The following is a 17,634-nucleotide window of genomic DNA, read 5'->3' on the forward strand; positions in this document are numbered from 1 at the left end:
AACTGCAGTGTTTATATTCACAAGCTTTATCTTCAAGGGACGTGCGGCACGCCGGAGTTGACGCCAGAGCAGGCGTCTTGTTTAATATTAGATTTTTTAGCCAATCACTGCTTTTACCCGAAGCATCTATTGCGAAACCAAAAAAGCGGATAATTTCACCGCATTTTTAAAAGTCAGAGTTTAAACGAGATTTATCAAATAAAATCTCTTTTGGCAAAGAAATATTGATAGTTTTAGAGTGGTGGCGCCTGATAATTTTGTCTTGCTTTTCTATTATGGTGGTGTTCATTGACTCTGAAAACAATGAATTTTTAAAGGAATGAATAATGATCATAACTAAAATTTTCATAGCATGACTACAGCGTGATTATAGTGGCTGCTCCACTCACATTATTGGGAGAAATTTAAGAATTTATTGGGAGAAACGGTTTCATAATCGCCAAAAATCCAACGAAAGTGATAACAGAAGAGCAGAAGTACATTGAGTACTCTTTATATCAACTTTAATAAACACTGATACTTTAATTAAAAACTACATAATTATTTGTAATATGTTTTTTAATTCACCAGACAAATATGCACGCACACGCCGCACATATAGGTTTTGTTAAACATAGTAGAACTACTTAACTGTATATTAAAAGGGTCATAAAAAAGCCGTTTCACGTTCGATTTGAAATAGCTTTCTTATGATAGTTTTAGCCCCTTTTCATTTACAGTGTTATAATTATTATAGCCTAAACCGCAGCGCCATTTCGCATCTAAGTCCCACCAAAGAAAAAAAAGCTTATACCTATACTAAATACAGGATATCTAAACTTACAACAGGTAAAATTTATTCTTACGTTTTATCAACCTCGTGCCCAGGACCTTCTCGTAGTAAGGAAGTAGAAGGGCCTGGGAAAGGCTGCCCACGTGACCCTATTTTTTTGGGGAATTCGGTGAATTCCAGGGCTTTTCCTTCCCCCTACGATAAGGCCTAGGTACGAGGTTGACGTTTTTTTATGACGTTTTCCAGGAAAATGGTTACACGTTTGCAACAGTGTTACGTGTATGAGGTATGAGAGAACGCTCCTCTTTCATCTGCTTTAGTTGAAGATCGCGACGTTGGACTTGTGTCTTTTTCCGAGCAAACTTTCGAAGTTGTTGTCTTGTACCAGTGGGTAAAATAACAAAGAAGATAAACACAAACAGGCCTTGAAGTGAGTTGAAAATGGCAAACAAATACTGAAATACGACTTTAGTATCGTCAATCGCAAGGATGCCAAAAAGCCAGGTCAAGCCAAGAAGAACCATAATCGCAATTCCTTGTTTAGCTTGCTGAAAACCCGATGTTTTGCGGTCAGAGGTAACTCTCGTACCGGAAGTGAGCAATGACCGAATGATGAAGCAAAAGGCAACGATATTACCAGTGAAGATCACAACAGCTGGAGCGAGAAATGCCACAATGAATGGCAAGCCTTGCAGTCGACAACTAAAAGAATAAACAATTCCCATATAACCTTTCCATTATGTTCTTCCTATGATTGCTAACTTTGAATTGAATTAAAGAAACTTCGTTATTCTGAATATTGTCAGTGGTCGCGGAAAAATCGATGAATTATCGGCTAGCATTCATATATTCCTGTTAACAAACCGTAACGGAGAGAGCAACTGGACACAATAATATATGACAATATACGTTAACGAGAATACTCATTTCAAGTCTACTTACTAATTATTGTCCCCATATTCATCCATGGCAACCACCATTGTAATTGCTACTATTATACCAGGAGTTCCTAAAATGTACCAGGCATTATTAGGACTATTTAAGACAAATAATAATAATTATTATATAACAGTTTAAAAGCAAAACAATACAATTGTCTTACTAAAGACTTTACTCAGTCTTTGCATTATTGCAAAACAATTGCTGTAAACAAAACTTTTTATGTTCATTGAGACAACGTGTTATTAAATTTTGAAACGTTTTGTAAGTTATTTACAAAGTCACATCATGTAATTTATATCTTTCAAATAACATGTATATAACGTGTGTTCTGACTTGTCGAAACCCATGTTTGGATCAGGCCATACAAACACAGAAATTGATTTCCTTATTGAAATCAAAAATAGAACACTACCTTTATGTTGCTATTTTATAAAACAATCACTTAATGATTTCCCGCGTTTGGACGGCCTGATCCAAACACTTGGCAATGTTGCCTGAGTTAGGAAAAGCTCGCAATATCACTCGTCTTCGGCTGTTGTTTCGCGCGCTTTTCTTACAACTCTCGCAACATTCCTGCGTGTTTTGATCAGGGACATGTCGCAGCACTCGAAGGCTTTCGTCCAATTGGATAATAATTTTCTATGCTTTTTAAAGAACGAAGCTATGCTATTGGTTGAAACAGAAACTGTATTGTAATGTTCAGCCTATGAAAATCATTCTTGCAAGGAGCTGCGACACTACTCTTTGATCAAGCCATCCAAACACGGAAACCACTACGTAACTGTTTAATACAAGCTCTTCCATTTCCTCGTTATAATATATTTACTAAGACGTACCCCAGGCAAATAAACAGCACTTCAGCATGAACTTGAATTGAGACGAATAAGAAAATACTTTAACAAAAGCCAGATACATATTAAACCCTTCCACAGCCATCCACAAAAACGCTGCTAACAAGAAGTAATGCAAGGCGACTGCCGCTGCTCGACAGCCGAACACCGGCAATGTTTTTGGCAACTCGGCAGAAACCAGGAAAACAATCAGCATTAATGCCAACGCGATGCAGAAGTTTAACAAAATCTGGCTTGGAATTTTCGTTCGGAGTTCTCTAAACAGGGGAAGTGAAAGTTTATTAATTTAAAGAGTATTAGTTGTCTTTATTCAGTGTCTTATTTGAATTAGCTTTTAGAATTATGATGAAGTTCCATATCAGATTTTCGTATCGTGTTTTATTTATGAAATATTTCACTAAAATTAGCTAACTGTCCGCCATCTTGGATTATCACGGATATGCATTATACGTCACATGTGGGATCACGTCATCAACATTTTTCTACATAGTTTGGAATATACTAAATAAAAGTAAAATACAAGTTATACAACTCATTAACCATGTTATTGTTCAGGGGCCGGTTGTTCGAAAGGTGTTTAGCTTAAACGGTGGATAAGTTCAAAATGGAAAACCAAATTATCTATTCATTGAACAACTGAGCTGAAATATTTCGATGTAAATAGTTTAATTGTCAATGAAAGTGCGTATTAAATGCATAAGATGCAGGTTCAGTCATTCGCAAGATCTATGAGAGTATTTTTAAACTTTGGCTTATCCCCAGGTTTATGCAAAAAATGTTTCCTTTCTCGTGACGTGTCTATTGTATTTTAGCCAAACGTACCAATGGCATTTTTTTAAAAGACTGCCATTGGTTTATCTGTGGAAAATACAATAGATATGTGATGAGAAAGCGACATTTTTTGGCATAAATCTACCTCAACATAGTTAATGAGTTGTATTGTAGTCTGATGCGGTCTCCAATCATGTATATTCTATTAACTGTGCACAAACATTCACCAAAGTAACTAGGCTTGAAAGTAAACTTGAAAAAGATCCCATAGACCAAGTCTGCATACTTATTCTATTCGCTAGAAGTAATTCTAAGCCAGCTTGTGACGTAATCAAAACTGTAGTTAATGAGGCTAGAAAGTAATCCAAGATGGCGGACAGTTAGTCACAATATGACAAAATTAATGTGAAATAGAACTTTATCATAATTTTTAAAATTACTTCAAAGAAGACATTAATGCCCATACGTTGTAATGATCAAAAGGAAAGATTGTGTGAAGCGACAATTCTTAATGGCAAGTAATAGTTTACATTACCTCAATATTGTAATCGTAATAATTGTCAAGATGAGACCAAGCAATGAAAGCGCGCAACCAATAGTGCTAACTACACTAAGTATTCTGTCATGTGTCGTGGCCTCTGCAGGTGGGCTGATGTCCTAAAATGTAGAAAAAATCAAAATATTCAGTTCAATATTTACAAGAACTCTGATAAAGAAATAATTCAATGCCTTTTCTCACTCACTTCATGCACTCACAACTGATTACCTATTATTGGTTACGTTATATCTCTTTAAAAACTAATTTTATTACTTACTTCATATTGAAGGTTTTATTATCTTCCTGTCTCGTTCCAAAAATTTTTTCTATTCATTTCGCAAATGCAGGGATCGAAAAAATTCTAAACGCTCTAAACTCTAATACGTTTTTTTTTGGAGCAATCGCTCCTTTTTTCATATCTTGCACATTGTGACGACTTACCATCAGCATTGCAAAATTGGTAAAATGGTTACAGTTACAAAGTACTCTGCCATCTTTAAGGACTCTTTCAAACCAACAACCAACTTGTGACCAATCCTGAAGACTGAATTCCCAGTAAGAACACAAAGTACTGTTCAAGTCCCCGGGAGAAATGCTCTGAAAAGCGATTTTCACAGGTACCTTTAAATCTACAACTGATACGTCCTTAATATCCACAGAAATTACGAAACTATTCAAACGGCTCAAGGTGTTTTCATTCGTAGTGAAGAAGTTTGTTTCTTTATAAAAGATAAAAATGAATGTGCAGTTTCCTGAACAGTTTGTAACAGCTATTTCGTCGAATATCGTTCGTGGAATAATTAGCGAGGTTGATAAATAACTTGGAAGACTGGCGCTGGATTCGACTGAAATGCTGTTTTCTCCAAAAGACTTTACTTCACGTTTCCAATTAATCCCAGTCCCAGAAAACGTTATCCCGCTAAAGTTTTGTTGTTGTATAGCTTGAAGATTAAGAGCGTAATTCTTTTTGACTTTTTTAAACGTGCCGTTCGGATGAAGGACTAAATTATGAGCAAATTCATTCAAAGCTCGGACGATCCTGCAATCCCCAAAAAAATTAACATAGAAAATTAGAAATGTGCCATGTTATTTCTCTTCAAGAGCGAAAGGGCAAGAATTTCGCGCGATGAAATTAATGTCGTCTTTTATTCGAAGAATTCACCCATGATATTGTCTATCTACAGTTACAGAATTGAACTTTCAGTAAAGGAACATTGTCCCTGCTTGCCACATTTTTACAAAAAAATTAAAGAAAAAATGTGTTTAAATGTGTTTCCACACATTGGCTACAAACAGCTCGAAACGGATTCGTTTCTTAGTTTTTTTTCTTGGTTCTTAGTTCTTATTTTAGTGCATGTGAATCTAATTTTTTGACGCCGAATTAGTGCAGAGAAGGCTAAATTTACCAAAACGACACTGCAAAAAGTAAGAAAAATGCAAGGAAAAAGTTTGAAGCCCATTTGAAGTCTTGGAATTGCCAACTTTCAGCGACAAAAAGTTTGAAATTTGAATATAACTATATGAGGTGATGGACAAACTCACGGATTCGCGCTTCAGAAAATTCTTCAAAGTTAAATAAGACCAGAAATATTCCTGCAAAATTGCAACCGTTTTTTATTGATATATCTACCTGGAAGAGGAATTGTGTTGCCGTTCACTTTGGATGATATCTTCACCCTTATTACTTAGGACATTGTCTACTGTCGTAAGGAAATCTTCAGAAATCTGTAAAATATATGCAAAATATAATACAATTCGACAGTTTGCATTCGTATGAAAGAGAGCATATCCTAAGAGGAAAATCTTGACCCAATCAAGACGAAAAAAACTCTATAGGTCTGTTCACACGATCCAATTTTGTTGGATCCAATTCACTTCTGATTGATGTTTAATAGCCTGTTGACTTGCAATGAATATAGTCCGCAAATCCACTGAAGCTAATTTGGTATTGCTTTATCGATAATACATACATCCCATAATTATACGTCAAAAGTGAATTTCATCCAACAAAATTAGATCGTGTGAACAGACGTTAAAAGATTAAACTTATACGAATAGGGATTAAATTTGACTACTAAACTTCGAATATATCATTCTCTAATTCCTATTCTGTCATCTCAATTTATTTAAAGATAGCCAGACGCACACCGGAGCTATGAGCTGAGCTTAAGGTCACTCGTGACGGTTGGCGTAAGCAGGTTTCTCTAGTCTGCGGTGGCGATTTGAGCCCTTTCCCGCACGCGTTCCATCTGCGCCAGATATTCAACATGTTCAATTTTTATTTGGAGTTTGTGTTGTTTTACTTTTTATCAAATTGCCGGTTGGTAAAGAAATGTATGAAGTAACAAACCTCGTTAGATTTCTGTTTGACTGCCACAATTTTCTCTAATGTTTTTGCGATATTGGTAATTTCTTCAGCTTGAGAAGTTCCAATCTTCTCGGGATCAACAACAGACAATTCCTTCAGTTGTTCGGTGGCAGTAACCACGTTTCCGGTATTGATATCTTTCTAAACATAAATTCCAGCATTCAATGACTCAGGAGTCGATGCTTCTAATCTAATTGGGCGCAGTAATTTCAAATGAAAAGTGAATGAACACAAGACAGGCAATTAGGGGAAAGATAGATAGTACATACGTCGTTTTAATTTGGCACCCTTTTGTGGCTAAGAAAAGTAACATGTAGAAAAATATCATGCAGTTTAGATTTCATATTTACAGAATTAAGTTATTCTTAATCGCTTATAATCCACGTTATTTTGCCGACGTTTAACTACCTGTGACAATTGAAACAGATCTTTGCTTCGTTTGTTTTGAAATTTGCAACTACTTGCCACAATCCCACTCCAGATGCTTCCACTCTTGGTTCGATTTGAATACAAACATTCACGACTAGCGGTGGACTTGTCGTTGTAAGGACAAGGAAGTGTTGCACTTTTTCCGACTGGTGTTTCAGGCCATTTGAAAATGCCAAATGCTTCGAGTGTGCCGACTATATCGCTAGGACAAGGACCTTTAAAAAGACAAAGTGGGGAAAACTGTATCAAAATAGTCATACAATATTAGAGTATAAGATATCATATCTCATTCACTCGCAATGTGTTCTACAGAAAATCTGAAACGATGTTACCGGGAGCAAAAACTGTTTTCAAATACTGTGAACCAAGGCATGAACGAAAAACTCGGTTTGTCGTATCCGTACTTTATATACCACCCAGGTCAATATTTTACAAGAACATTGTCAGATATACGGGATGTCGTCTCTGAGAAACAGTAAATTCAAAATTCAAATCAGCAGCTACAATTGATTGTGTTTACTTGATTGTTGTGATTTCCTTGACACTATGCATTTACACTATACACCGGATTCTTATGATCACAATATCTGTTCAAGTTGCTTTACGGTATCTCTGCACGCAAAAAATTTTGATTTGATCATGTGAAAGCAGTCATATTATCATACTTTTCGGGTCAAACTCGCTTGATGTCATGAAATGTGAAATCAAAATGTACAGTCGTAAAATTGTAAAACAGTCAAGAGATTTAGACCGATATTTAAAACGTTTTGCTAAAACACCTATAATAACGAAATTATTACAAAAAGTGAAATTATCAGCACACGTGCACGCATGCTATACCTGTGTTAGTGCATTCAATTCCAACGTCTTCCAAATGCACGCAACTATGGTTTCCCCATCCATTGTGAGAGCAACTTGTTATATTTCGCTCTCTTCCATTGCAAGCAACGTCGTTCAACCATATACGCTCAGAACCAGGAAGAGCCTGCCTCCAATGAAAATGTCTGATGGCATATTTATAACCCAGTTGACGACATACAACTGTAGTATCTCTCATATCCCATTCATTATTACAGATCGTTCCCCATTGACCATTGTAGAATACTTCAACACGACCAGTACCTTTTGCACTATTTGGTCCTTGTAACCTAACTGAAACAGGGTTACCTGAAAGAACGTAAAATATATAAAGGTATATTTGGCGGATATAGCAGTTTTTACGATAAATAAACGATAACATTTTTCTCGTACCGAGTGCCAGTAAATTGACTGTATCATAAACTTAGCCTGGACGAGGTATTCGGCACGGAAAAACATTTGAAGTATATATTATTAAAAAACATTGAAGTTTCAGTTGGTGATTGGTAATAAATCGGTAGCGGAAAACAGATATTTCGTAACTTCACCTGTTTTACTACATTCTACTCCAGCATCTTTCGAATGATCGCAATTATTTATTCCCCATTCGGAACGAGAACATCTTGATATATTCTCTTCTTTTCCTGTACATCTGACGTTAGCTAACCATATCTGTCCAGAACCTGATGGAACCTGCCCCCCTTGAAGAGATCTGACGGCATCTGAATAACCAAGTTGACGACATACAACCTTAGCGTCTCTAAAATCCCATCCATCATCACAGATTGTTCCCCATAGTCCATTGTAAAATACTTCTACTCGACCAGTACCATTTTCACTTGAAGGCCCTTGTAATCTCACCGAGACATTTGAAGCTTTAAAAAGAGAAAAAGTATTCGAGTACGCAGATATAATGATAGAAATTAAAATAGGTATAAAAACGTTTCATGACCAACTAAACGTCATTGGCAGTTCAAGCCGATGGAAAAAAATGCAAATGCTTCCAACGATTTAAAATGTTCAAAGTGGGGAAAACTGTATCAAAATAGTGATATACAATATTATAGTACAAGATATCATATCTTATTCACTCGCAATGTATTCTATAATTATAAGCTGTGGTATAGAAAATCTGAGACGATATTACCCGGAGCAAAAGCTGTTTTCAAATACTATGAACCAAGTCATGAACAAAACACTCTGTTCGTACTGTCCATTGATTGTTGTGATTTCCTTGACCCATGCATTTACACTACACACCGGAGTCTTATGATCACGATATCTGTTTAAGTTGCTTAACGGTATCTCTTTCCGCAGAAATATTTCATTTGATCATGTGAAAGCAGTAATATTATCATACTTTTGGGGTCAAACTCGCTTGATGTCATGAAATGTGAAATCAAACAGTACACTCGTAAAATTGTAGAATAGGGAAGAGAGTTTGGACCGATATTTAAGACGTCTTGCTAAAACACCTGTAATAACGAAATTATTACAAAAAGTGAAACTATCAGCACACTCATGCTATACCTGTGTTAGTGCATTCAATTCCAACGTCTTGCGAATGCACGCAACTATGATTTCCCCATCCATTGTGAGAGCAACTTGTTATATTTCGCTCTCTTCCATTGCAAGCAACGTCGTCCAACCATATACGCTCAGAACCAGGAAGATCCTGCCTCCAATGAAAATGTCTGACGGCATATTGATAACCCAGTTGACGACATACAACCCTAGTATCTCTCATATCCCATTCATTATTACAGATCGTTCCCCATTGGCCATTGTGGAATACTTCAACACGACCAATACCTTTTGCACTCTTTGGTCCTTGTAACCTAACTGAAACTAGCATACCTAAAAGAACGTAAAATATATTAAGGTATATTTGCCGGATATAGCAGTTTTTCCGATTAATGAAGGATAATATTTTTCTCGTACAGAGTGGCAGTAAACTTGCTATAGCATTAATTTAGCCTGGACGAGGTATTTGACACGGAAAAACATTTCAAGTATATATTATTAAAAAACATCGAAGTTTCAGTTGGTGATTTGCAATAAATCGGTAGCGGAAAACAGATATTTCGTAACTTCACCTGTTTTACTACATTCTACTCCAGCATCTTTCGAATGATCACAATTATTGATTCCCCATTCGGAATGAAACATGTTGATATATTTTTTCTTTTCCTGTACATCTGACGTCAGCTAACCATATTTGTCCAGAACCTGATGGAACCTGCCCCCTTGAAGAGATCTGACGGCATCTGGATAACCAAGTTGACGACATAAAACCTTAGCGTCTCTAAAATCCCATCCATCATCACAGATTGTTCCCCATAGTCCATTGTAAAATACTTCTACTCGACCAGTACCATTTTCACTTGAAGGCCCTTGTAATCTCACCGACACATTTGAAGCTTTAAAAAGGGAAAAACCATTCGAGTGCGCAGATATAATTATAGAAATTAAAATAATGATAGAAATTAAAATAGGTATAAAACGTTTCATGACCAACTAAACGTCATTGGCAGTTCAAGCCGATGGAAAAAAATGCAAATGCTTCCAACGATTTAAAATGTTCAAAGTGGGGAAAACTGTATCAAAATAGTGATATACAATATTATAGTACAAGATATCATATCTTATTCACTCGCAATGTATTCTATAATTATAAGCTGTGGTATAGAAAATCTGAGACGATATTACCCGGAGCAAAAGCTGTTTTCAAATACTATGAACCAAGGCATGAACAAAACACTCTGTTCGTACTGTCCATTGATTGTTGTGATTTCCTTGACCCATGCATTTACACTACACACCGGGGTCTTATGATCACGATATCTGTTTAAGTTGCTTAACGGTATCTCTTTCCGCAGAAATATTTCATTTGATCATGTGAAAGCAGTAATATTATCATACTTTTGGGGTCAAACTCGCTTGATGTCATGAAATGTGAAATCAAACAGTACACTCGTAAAATTGTAGAATAGGGAAGAGAGTTTGGACCGATATTTAAGACGTCTTGCTAAAACACCTGTAATAACGAAATTATTACAAAAAGTGAAACTATCAGCACACTCATGCTATACCTGTGTTAGTGCATTCAATTCCAACGTCTTGCGAATGCACGCAACTATGATTTCCCCATCCATTGTGAGAGCAACTTGTTATATTTCGCTCTCTTCCATTGCAAGCAACGTCGTCCAACCATATACGCTCAGAACCAGGAAGATCCTGCCTCCAATGAAAATGTCTGACGGCATATTGATAACCCAGTTGACGACATACAACCCTAGTATCTCTCATATCCCATTCATTATTACAGATCGTTCCCCATTGGCCATTGTGGAATACTTCAACACGACCAATACCTTTTGCACTTTTTGGTCCTTGTAACCTAACTGAAACAAGCATACCTAAAAGAACGTAAAATATATTAAGGTATATTTGCCGGATATAGCAGTTTTTCCGATTAATGAAGGATAATATTTTTCTCGTACAGAGTGGCAGTAAACTTGCTATAGCATTAATTTAGCCTGGACGAGGTATTTGACACGGAAAAACATTTCAAGTATATATTATTAAAAAACATCGAAGTTTCAGTTGGTGATTGGCAATAAATAGGTAGCGAAAACAGATATTTCGTATAACTTCACCTGTTTTACTACATTCTACTCCAGCATCTTTCGAATGATCACAATTATTGATTCCCCATTCGGAATGAAAACATGTTGATATATTTTTTTCTTTTCCTGTACATCTGACGTCAGCTAACCATATTTGTCCAGAACCTGATGGAACCTGCCCCCTTGAAGAGATCTGACGGCATCTGGATAACCAAGTTGACGACATAAAACCTTAGCGTCTCTAAAATCCCATCCATCATCACAGATTGTTCCCCATAGTCCATTGTAAAATACTTCTACTCGACCAGTACCATTTTCACTTGAAGGCCCTTGTAATCTCACCGACACATTTGAAGCTTTAAAAAGGGAAAAACCATTCGAGTGCGCAGATATAATTATAGAAATTAAAATAATGATAGAAATTAAAATAGGTATAAAAACGTTTCATGACCAACTAAACGTCATTGGCAGTTCAAGCCGATGGAAAAAAATGCAAATGCTTCCAACGATTTAAAATGTTCAAAGTGGGGAAAACTGTATCAAAATAGTGATATACAATATTATAGTACAAGATATCATATCTTATTCACTCGCAATGTATTCTATAATTATAAGCTGTGGTATAGAAAATCTGAGACGATATTACCCGGAGCAAAAGCTGTTTTCAAATACTATGAACCAAGGCATGAACAAAACACTCTGTTCGTACTGTCCATTGATTGTTGTGATTTCCTTGACCCATGCATTTACACTACACACCGGGTCTTATGATCACGATATCTGTTTAAGTTGCTTAACGGTATCTCTTTCCGCAGAAATATTTCATTTGATCATGTGAAAGCAGTAATATTATCATACTTTTGGGGTCAAACTCGCTTGATGTCATGAAATGTGAAATCAAACAGTACACTCGTAAAATTGTAGAATAGGGAAGAGAGTTTGGACCGATATTTAAGACGTCTTGCTAAAACACCTGTAATAACGAAATTATTACAAAAAGTGAAACTATCAGCACACTCATGCTATACCTGTGTTAGTGCATTCAATTCCAACGTCTTGCGAATGCACGCAACTATGATTTCCCCATCCATTGTGAGAGCAACTTGTTATATTTCGCTCTCTTCCATTGCAAGCAACGTCGTCCAACCATATACGCTCAGAACCAGGAAGATCCTGCCTCCAATGAAAATGTCTGACGGCATATTGATAACCCAGTTGACGACATACAACCCTAGTATGTCTCATATCCCATTCATTATTACAGATCGTTCCCCATTGGCCATTGTGGAATACTTCAACACGACCAATACCTTTTGCACTTTTTGGTCCTTGTAACCTAACTGAAACAAGCATACCTAAAAGAACGTAAAATATATTAAGGTATATTTGCCGGATATAGCAGTTTTTCCGATTAATGAAGGATAATATTTTTCTCGTACAGAGTGGCAGTAAACTGCTATAGCATTAATTTAGCCTGGACGAGGTATTTGACACGGAAAAACATTTCAAGTATATATTATTAAAAAACATCGAAGTTTCAGTTGGTGATTGGCAATAAATAGGTAGCGAAAAACAGATATTTCGTATAACTTCACCTGTTTTACTACATTCTACTCCAGCATCTTTCGAATGATCACAATTATTGATTCCCCATTCGGAATGAAAACATGTTGATATATTTTTTCTTTTCCTGTACATCTGACGTCAGCTAACCATATTTGTCCAGAACCTGATGGAACCTGCCCCCCTTGAAGAGATCTGACGGCATCTGGATAACCAAGTTGACGACATAAAACCTTAGCGTCTCTAAAATCCCATCCATCATCACAGATTGTTCCCCATAGTCCATTGTAAAATACTTCTACTCGACCAGTACCATTTTCACTTGAAGGCCCTTGTAATCTCACCGACACATTTGAAGCTTTAAAAAGGGAAAAACCATTCGAGTGCGCAGATATAATTATAGAAATTAAAATAATGATAGAAATTAAAATAGGTATAAAAACGTTTCATGACCAACTAAACGTCATTGGCAGTTCAAGCCGATGGAAAAAAATGCAAATGCTTCCAACGATTTAAAATGTTCAAAGTGGGGAAAACTGTATCAAAATAGTGATATACAATATTATAGTACAAGATATCATATCTTATTCACTCGCAATGTATTCTATAATTATAAGCTGTGGTATAGAAAATCTGAGACGATATTACCCGGAAAAAAACCTGTTTTCAAATACTATGAACCAAGGCATGAACAAAACACTCTGTTCGTACTGTCCATTGATTGTTGTGATTTCCTTGACCCATGCATTTACACTACACACCGGAGTCTTATGATCACGATATCTGTTTAAGTTGCTTAACGGTATCTCTTTCCGCAGAAATATTTCATTTGATCATGTGAAAGCAGTAATATTATCATACTTTTGGGGTCAAACTCGCTTGATGTCATGAAATGTGAAATCAAACAGTACACTCGTAAAATTGTAGAATAGGGAAGAGAGTTTGGACCGATATTTAAGACGTCTTGCTAAAACACCTGTAATAACGAAATTATTACAAAAAGTGAAACTATCAGCACACTCATGCTATACCTGTGTTAGTGCATTCAATTCCAACGTCTTGCGAATGCACGCAACTATGATTTCCCCATCCATTGTGAGAGCAACTTGTTATATTTCGCTCTCTTCCATTGCAAGCAACGTCGTCCAACCATATACGCTCAGAACCAGGAAGATCCTGCCTCCAATGAAAATGTCTGACGGCATATTGATAACCCAGTTGACGACATACAACCCTAGTATCTCTCATATCCCATTCATTATTACAGATCGTTCCCCATTGGCCATTGTGGAATACTTCAACACGACCAATACCTTTTGCACTTTTTGGTCCTTGTAACCTAACTGAAACAAGCATACCTAAAAGAACGTAAAATATATTAAGGTATATTTGCCGGATATAGCAGTTTTTCCGATTAATGAAGGATAATATTTTTCTCGTACAGAGTGGCAGTAAACTGCTATAGCATAAATTTAGCCTGGACGAGGTATTTGACACGGAAAAACATTTCAAGTATATATTATTAAAAAACATCGAAGTTTCAGTTGGTGATTGGCAATAAATAGGTAGCGAAAAACAGATATTTCGTATAACTTCACCTGTTTTACTACATTCTACTCCAGCATCTTTCGAATGATCACAATTATTGATTCCCCATTCGGAATGAAAACATGTTGATATATTTTTTTCTTTTCCTGTACATCTGACGTCAGCTAACCATATTTGTCCAGAACCTGATGGAACCTGCCCCCTTGAAGAGATCTGACGGCATCTGGATAACCAAGTTGACGACATAAAACCTTAGCGTCTCTAAAATCCCATCCATCATCACAGATTGTTCCCCATAGTCCATTGTAAAATACTTCTACTCGACCAGTACCATTTTCACTTGAAGGCCCTTGTAATCTCACCGACACATTTGAAGCTTTAAAAAGGGAAAAACCATTCGAATGCGCAGATATAATTATAGAAATTAAAATAATGATAGAAATTAAAATAGGTATAAAAACGTTTCATGACCAACTAAACGTCATTGCCAGTTCAAGCCGATGGAAAAAAATGCAAATGCTTCCAACGATTTAAAATGTTCAAAGTGGGGAAAACTGTATCAAAATAGTGATATACAATATTATAGTACCAGATATCATATCTTATTCACTCGCAATGTATTCTATAATTATAAGCTGTGGTATAGAAAATCTGAGACGATATTACCCGGAGCAAAAGCTGTTTTCAAATACTATGAACCAAGGCATGAACAAAACACTCTGTTCGTACTGTCCATTGATTGTTGTGATTTCCTTGACCCATGCATTACACTACACACCGGAGTCTTATGATCACGATATCTGTTTAAGTTGCTTAACGGTATCTCTTTCCGCAGAAATATTTCATTTGATCATGTGAAAGCAGTAATATTATCATACTTTTGGGGTCAAACTCGCTTGATGTCATGAAATGTGAAATCAAACAGTACACTCGTAAAATTGTAGAATAGGGAAGAGAGTTTGGACCGATATTTAAGACGTCTTGCTAAAACACCTGTAATAACGAAATTATTACAAAAAGTGAAACTATCAGCACACTCATGCTATACCTGTGTTAGTGCATTCAATTCCAACGTCTTGCGAATGCACGCAACTATGATTTCCCCATCCATTGTGAGAGCAACTTGTTATATTTCGCTTCTCTTCCATTGCAAGCAACGTCGTCCAACCATATACGCTCAGAACCAGGAAGATCCTGCCTCCAATGAAAATGTCTGACGGCATATTGATAACCCAGTTGACGACATACAACCCTAGTATCTCTCATATCCCATTCATTATTACAGATCGTTCCCCATTGGCCATTGTGGAATACTTCAACACGACCAATACCTTTTGCACTTTTTGGTCCTTGTAACCTAACTGAAACAAGCATACCTAAAGAACGTAAAATATATTAAGGTATATTTGCCGGATATAGCAGTTTCCGATTAATGAAGGATAATATTTTCTCGTACAGAGTGGCAGTAAACTGCTATAGCATAAATTTAGCCTGGACGAGGTATTTGACACGGAAAAACATTTCAAGTATATATTATTAAAAAACATCGAAGTTTCAGTTGGTGATTGGCAATAAATAGGTAGCGAAAAACAGATATTTCGTATAACTTCACCTGTTTTACTACATTCTACTCCAGCATCTTTCGAATGATCACAATTATTGATTCCCCATTCGGAATGAAAACATGTTGATATATTTTTTTCTTTTCCTGTACATCTGACGTCAGCTAACCATATTTGTCCAGAACCTGATGGAACCTGCCCCCTTGAAGAGATCTGACGGCATCTGGATAACCAAGTTGACGACATAAAACCTTAGCGTCTCTAAAATCCCATCCATCATCACAGATTGTTCCCCATAGTCCATTGTAAAATACTTCTACTCGACCAGTACCATTTTCACTTGAAGGCCCTTGTAATCTCACCGACACATTTGAAGCTTTAAAAAGGGAAAAACCATTCGAGTGCGCAGATATAATGATAAATAGAAATGATAAAATTAAAATAATGATAGAATTAAAATAATGATAGAATTAAAATAGGTATAAAAACGTTTCATGACCAACTAAACGTCATTGGCAGTTCAAGCCGATGGAAAAAAATGCAAATGCTTCCAACGATTTAAAATGTCAAAGTGGGGAAAACTGTATCAAAATAGTGATATACAATATTATAGTACAAGATATCATATCTTATTCACTCGCAATGTATTCTATAATTATAAGCTGTGGTATAGAAAATCTGAGACGATATTACCCGGAGCAAAAGCTGTTTTCAAATACTATGAACCAAGGCATGAACAAAACACTCTGTTCGTACTGTCCATTGATTGTTGTGATTTCCTTGACCCATGCATTTACACTACACACCGGAGTCTTATGATCACGATATCTGTTTAAGTTGCTTAACGGTATCTCTTTCCGCAGAAATATTTCATTTGATCATGTGAAAGCAGTAATATTATCATACTTTTGGGTCAAACTCGCTTGATGTCATGAAATGTGAAATCAAACAGTACACTCGTAAAATTGTAGAATAGGGAAGAGAGTTTGGACCGATATTTAAGACGTCTTGCTAAAACACCTGTAATAACGAAATTATTACAAAAAGTGAAACTATCAGCACACTCATGCTATATACCTGTGTTAGTGCATTCAATTCCAACGTCTTGCGAATGCACGCAACTATGATTTCCCCATCCATTGTGAGAGCAACTTGTTATATTTCGCTCTCTTCCATTGCAAGCAACGTCGTCCAACCATATACGCTCAGAACCAGGAAGATCCTGCCTCCAATGAAAATGTCTGACGGCATATTGATAACCCAGTTGACGACATACAACCCTAGTATCTCTCATATCCCATTCATTATTACAGATCGTTCCCCATTGGCCATTGTGGAATACTTCAACACGACCAATACCTTTTGCACTCTTTGGTCCTTGTAACCTAACTGAAACAAGCATACCTAAAAGAACGTAAAATATATTAAGGTATATTTGCCGGATATAGCAGTTTTTCCGATTAATGAAGGATAATATTTTTCTCGTACAGAGTGGCAGTAAACTTGCTATAGCATTAAATTTAGCCTGGACGAGGTATTTGACACGGAAAAACATTTCAAGTATATATTATTAAAAAACATCGAAGTTTCAGTTGGTGATTGGCAATAAATAGGTAGCGAAAAACAGATATTTCGTATACTTCACCTGTTTACTACATTCTACTCCAGCATCTTTCGAATGATCACAATTATTGATTCCCCATTCGGAATGAAAACATGTTGATATATTTTTTTCTTTTCCTGTACATCTGACGTCAGCTAACCATATTTGTCCAGAACCTGATGGAACCTGCCCCCTTGAAG

At 36.3% G+C, this 17,634-nt stretch overlaps 1 protein-coding gene and 2 long non-coding RNA genes across 5 annotated transcripts; all 3 read right to left on the reverse strand.

Moving 5' to 3' along the window:
• Positions 1–572: 572 nt before the first annotated feature.
• Positions 573–14,478, reverse strand: LOC114540908 (adhesion G-protein coupled receptor G6-like). Of its 3 annotated transcripts, XM_028560907.1 has the most exons (14): positions 14,320–14,478; positions 13,753–14,079; positions 12,754–13,079; positions 12,187–12,513; positions 11,189–11,514; positions 7,512–7,838; positions 6,651–6,886; positions 6,225–6,383; positions 5,505–5,599; positions 4,316–4,913; positions 3,872–3,993; positions 2,551–2,822; positions 1,715–1,781; positions 573–1,474 (listed from the first exon to the last, which is right to left on the reverse strand). In XM_028560907.1, exons 5-14 carry the CDS (start codon positions 11,382–11,384, stop codon positions 1,027–1,029), a joined length of 2,520 nt encoding a protein of 839 aa, XP_028416708.1. In that variant the 5' UTR covers positions 11,385–11,514; positions 12,187–12,513; positions 12,754–13,079; positions 13,753–14,079; positions 14,320–14,478; the 3' UTR covers positions 573–1,026. The 3 variants fall into 3 exon arrangements, 2 of the variants coding, with proteins under 2 accessions (XP_028416708.1, XP_028416707.1); XM_028560906.1 differs by lacking the exons at positions 11,189–11,514; positions 12,187–12,513; positions 12,754–13,079; positions 13,753–14,079; positions 14,320–14,478 and adding exons at positions 8,078–8,404; positions 9,060–9,386; positions 9,626–9,685; XR_003689155.1 differs by lacking the exons at positions 573–1,474; positions 1,715–1,781; positions 2,551–2,822; ... (8 more) ...; positions 13,753–14,079; positions 14,320–14,478 and adding exons at positions 9,912–9,949; positions 10,622–10,948 and having other exon boundaries at positions 11,189–11,281.
• Positions 14,479–14,607: 129 nt separating this feature from the next.
• On the reverse strand, positions 14,608–15,407 carry LOC114540909. The gene is made up of 2 exons (XR_003689156.1): positions 15,318–15,407; positions 14,608–14,645 (listed from the first exon to the last, which is right to left on the reverse strand). It is a non-coding gene; the product is annotated as an uncharacterized LOC114540909 (long non-coding RNA).
• A 762-nt stretch (positions 15,408–16,169) lies between these two features.
• On the reverse strand, positions 16,170–17,231 carry LOC114540910. Its single transcript, XR_003689157.1, has 2 exons — positions 16,909–17,231; positions 16,170–16,207 (listed from the first exon to the last, which is right to left on the reverse strand). It is a non-coding gene; the product is annotated as an uncharacterized LOC114540910 (long non-coding RNA).
• Positions 17,232–17,634: the final 403 nt, after the last annotated feature.

This window comes from Dendronephthya gigantea, unplaced genomic scaffold, assembly GCF_004324835.1.
Source record: "Dendronephthya gigantea isolate DGI-Jeju-01 unplaced genomic scaffold, DenGig_1.0 000254F, whole genome shotgun sequence".
NCBI lineage: Eukaryota > Metazoa > Cnidaria > Anthozoa > Malacalcyonacea > Nephtheidae > Dendronephthya > Dendronephthya gigantea.

Bases quoted from the DNA above. Each gene is read 5' to 3' on its own strand.
- LOC114540908 (XM_028560906.1), bottom strand. From the start codon at position 9,384: ATGCTAGTTTCAGTTAGGTTACAAGGACCAAAGAGTGCAAAAGGTATT. The intron at 7,839-8,077 runs GTGAAGTTACGA...ACGTTCTTTCAG, and splicing joins AGTAGAATGTAGTAAAACAG to GTAACCCTGTTTCAGTTAGG. The intron at 1,475-1,714 runs GTAAGTAGACTT...TTATTCTTTTAG, and splicing joins GAATATGGGGACAATAATTA to TTGTCGACTGCAAGGCTTGC.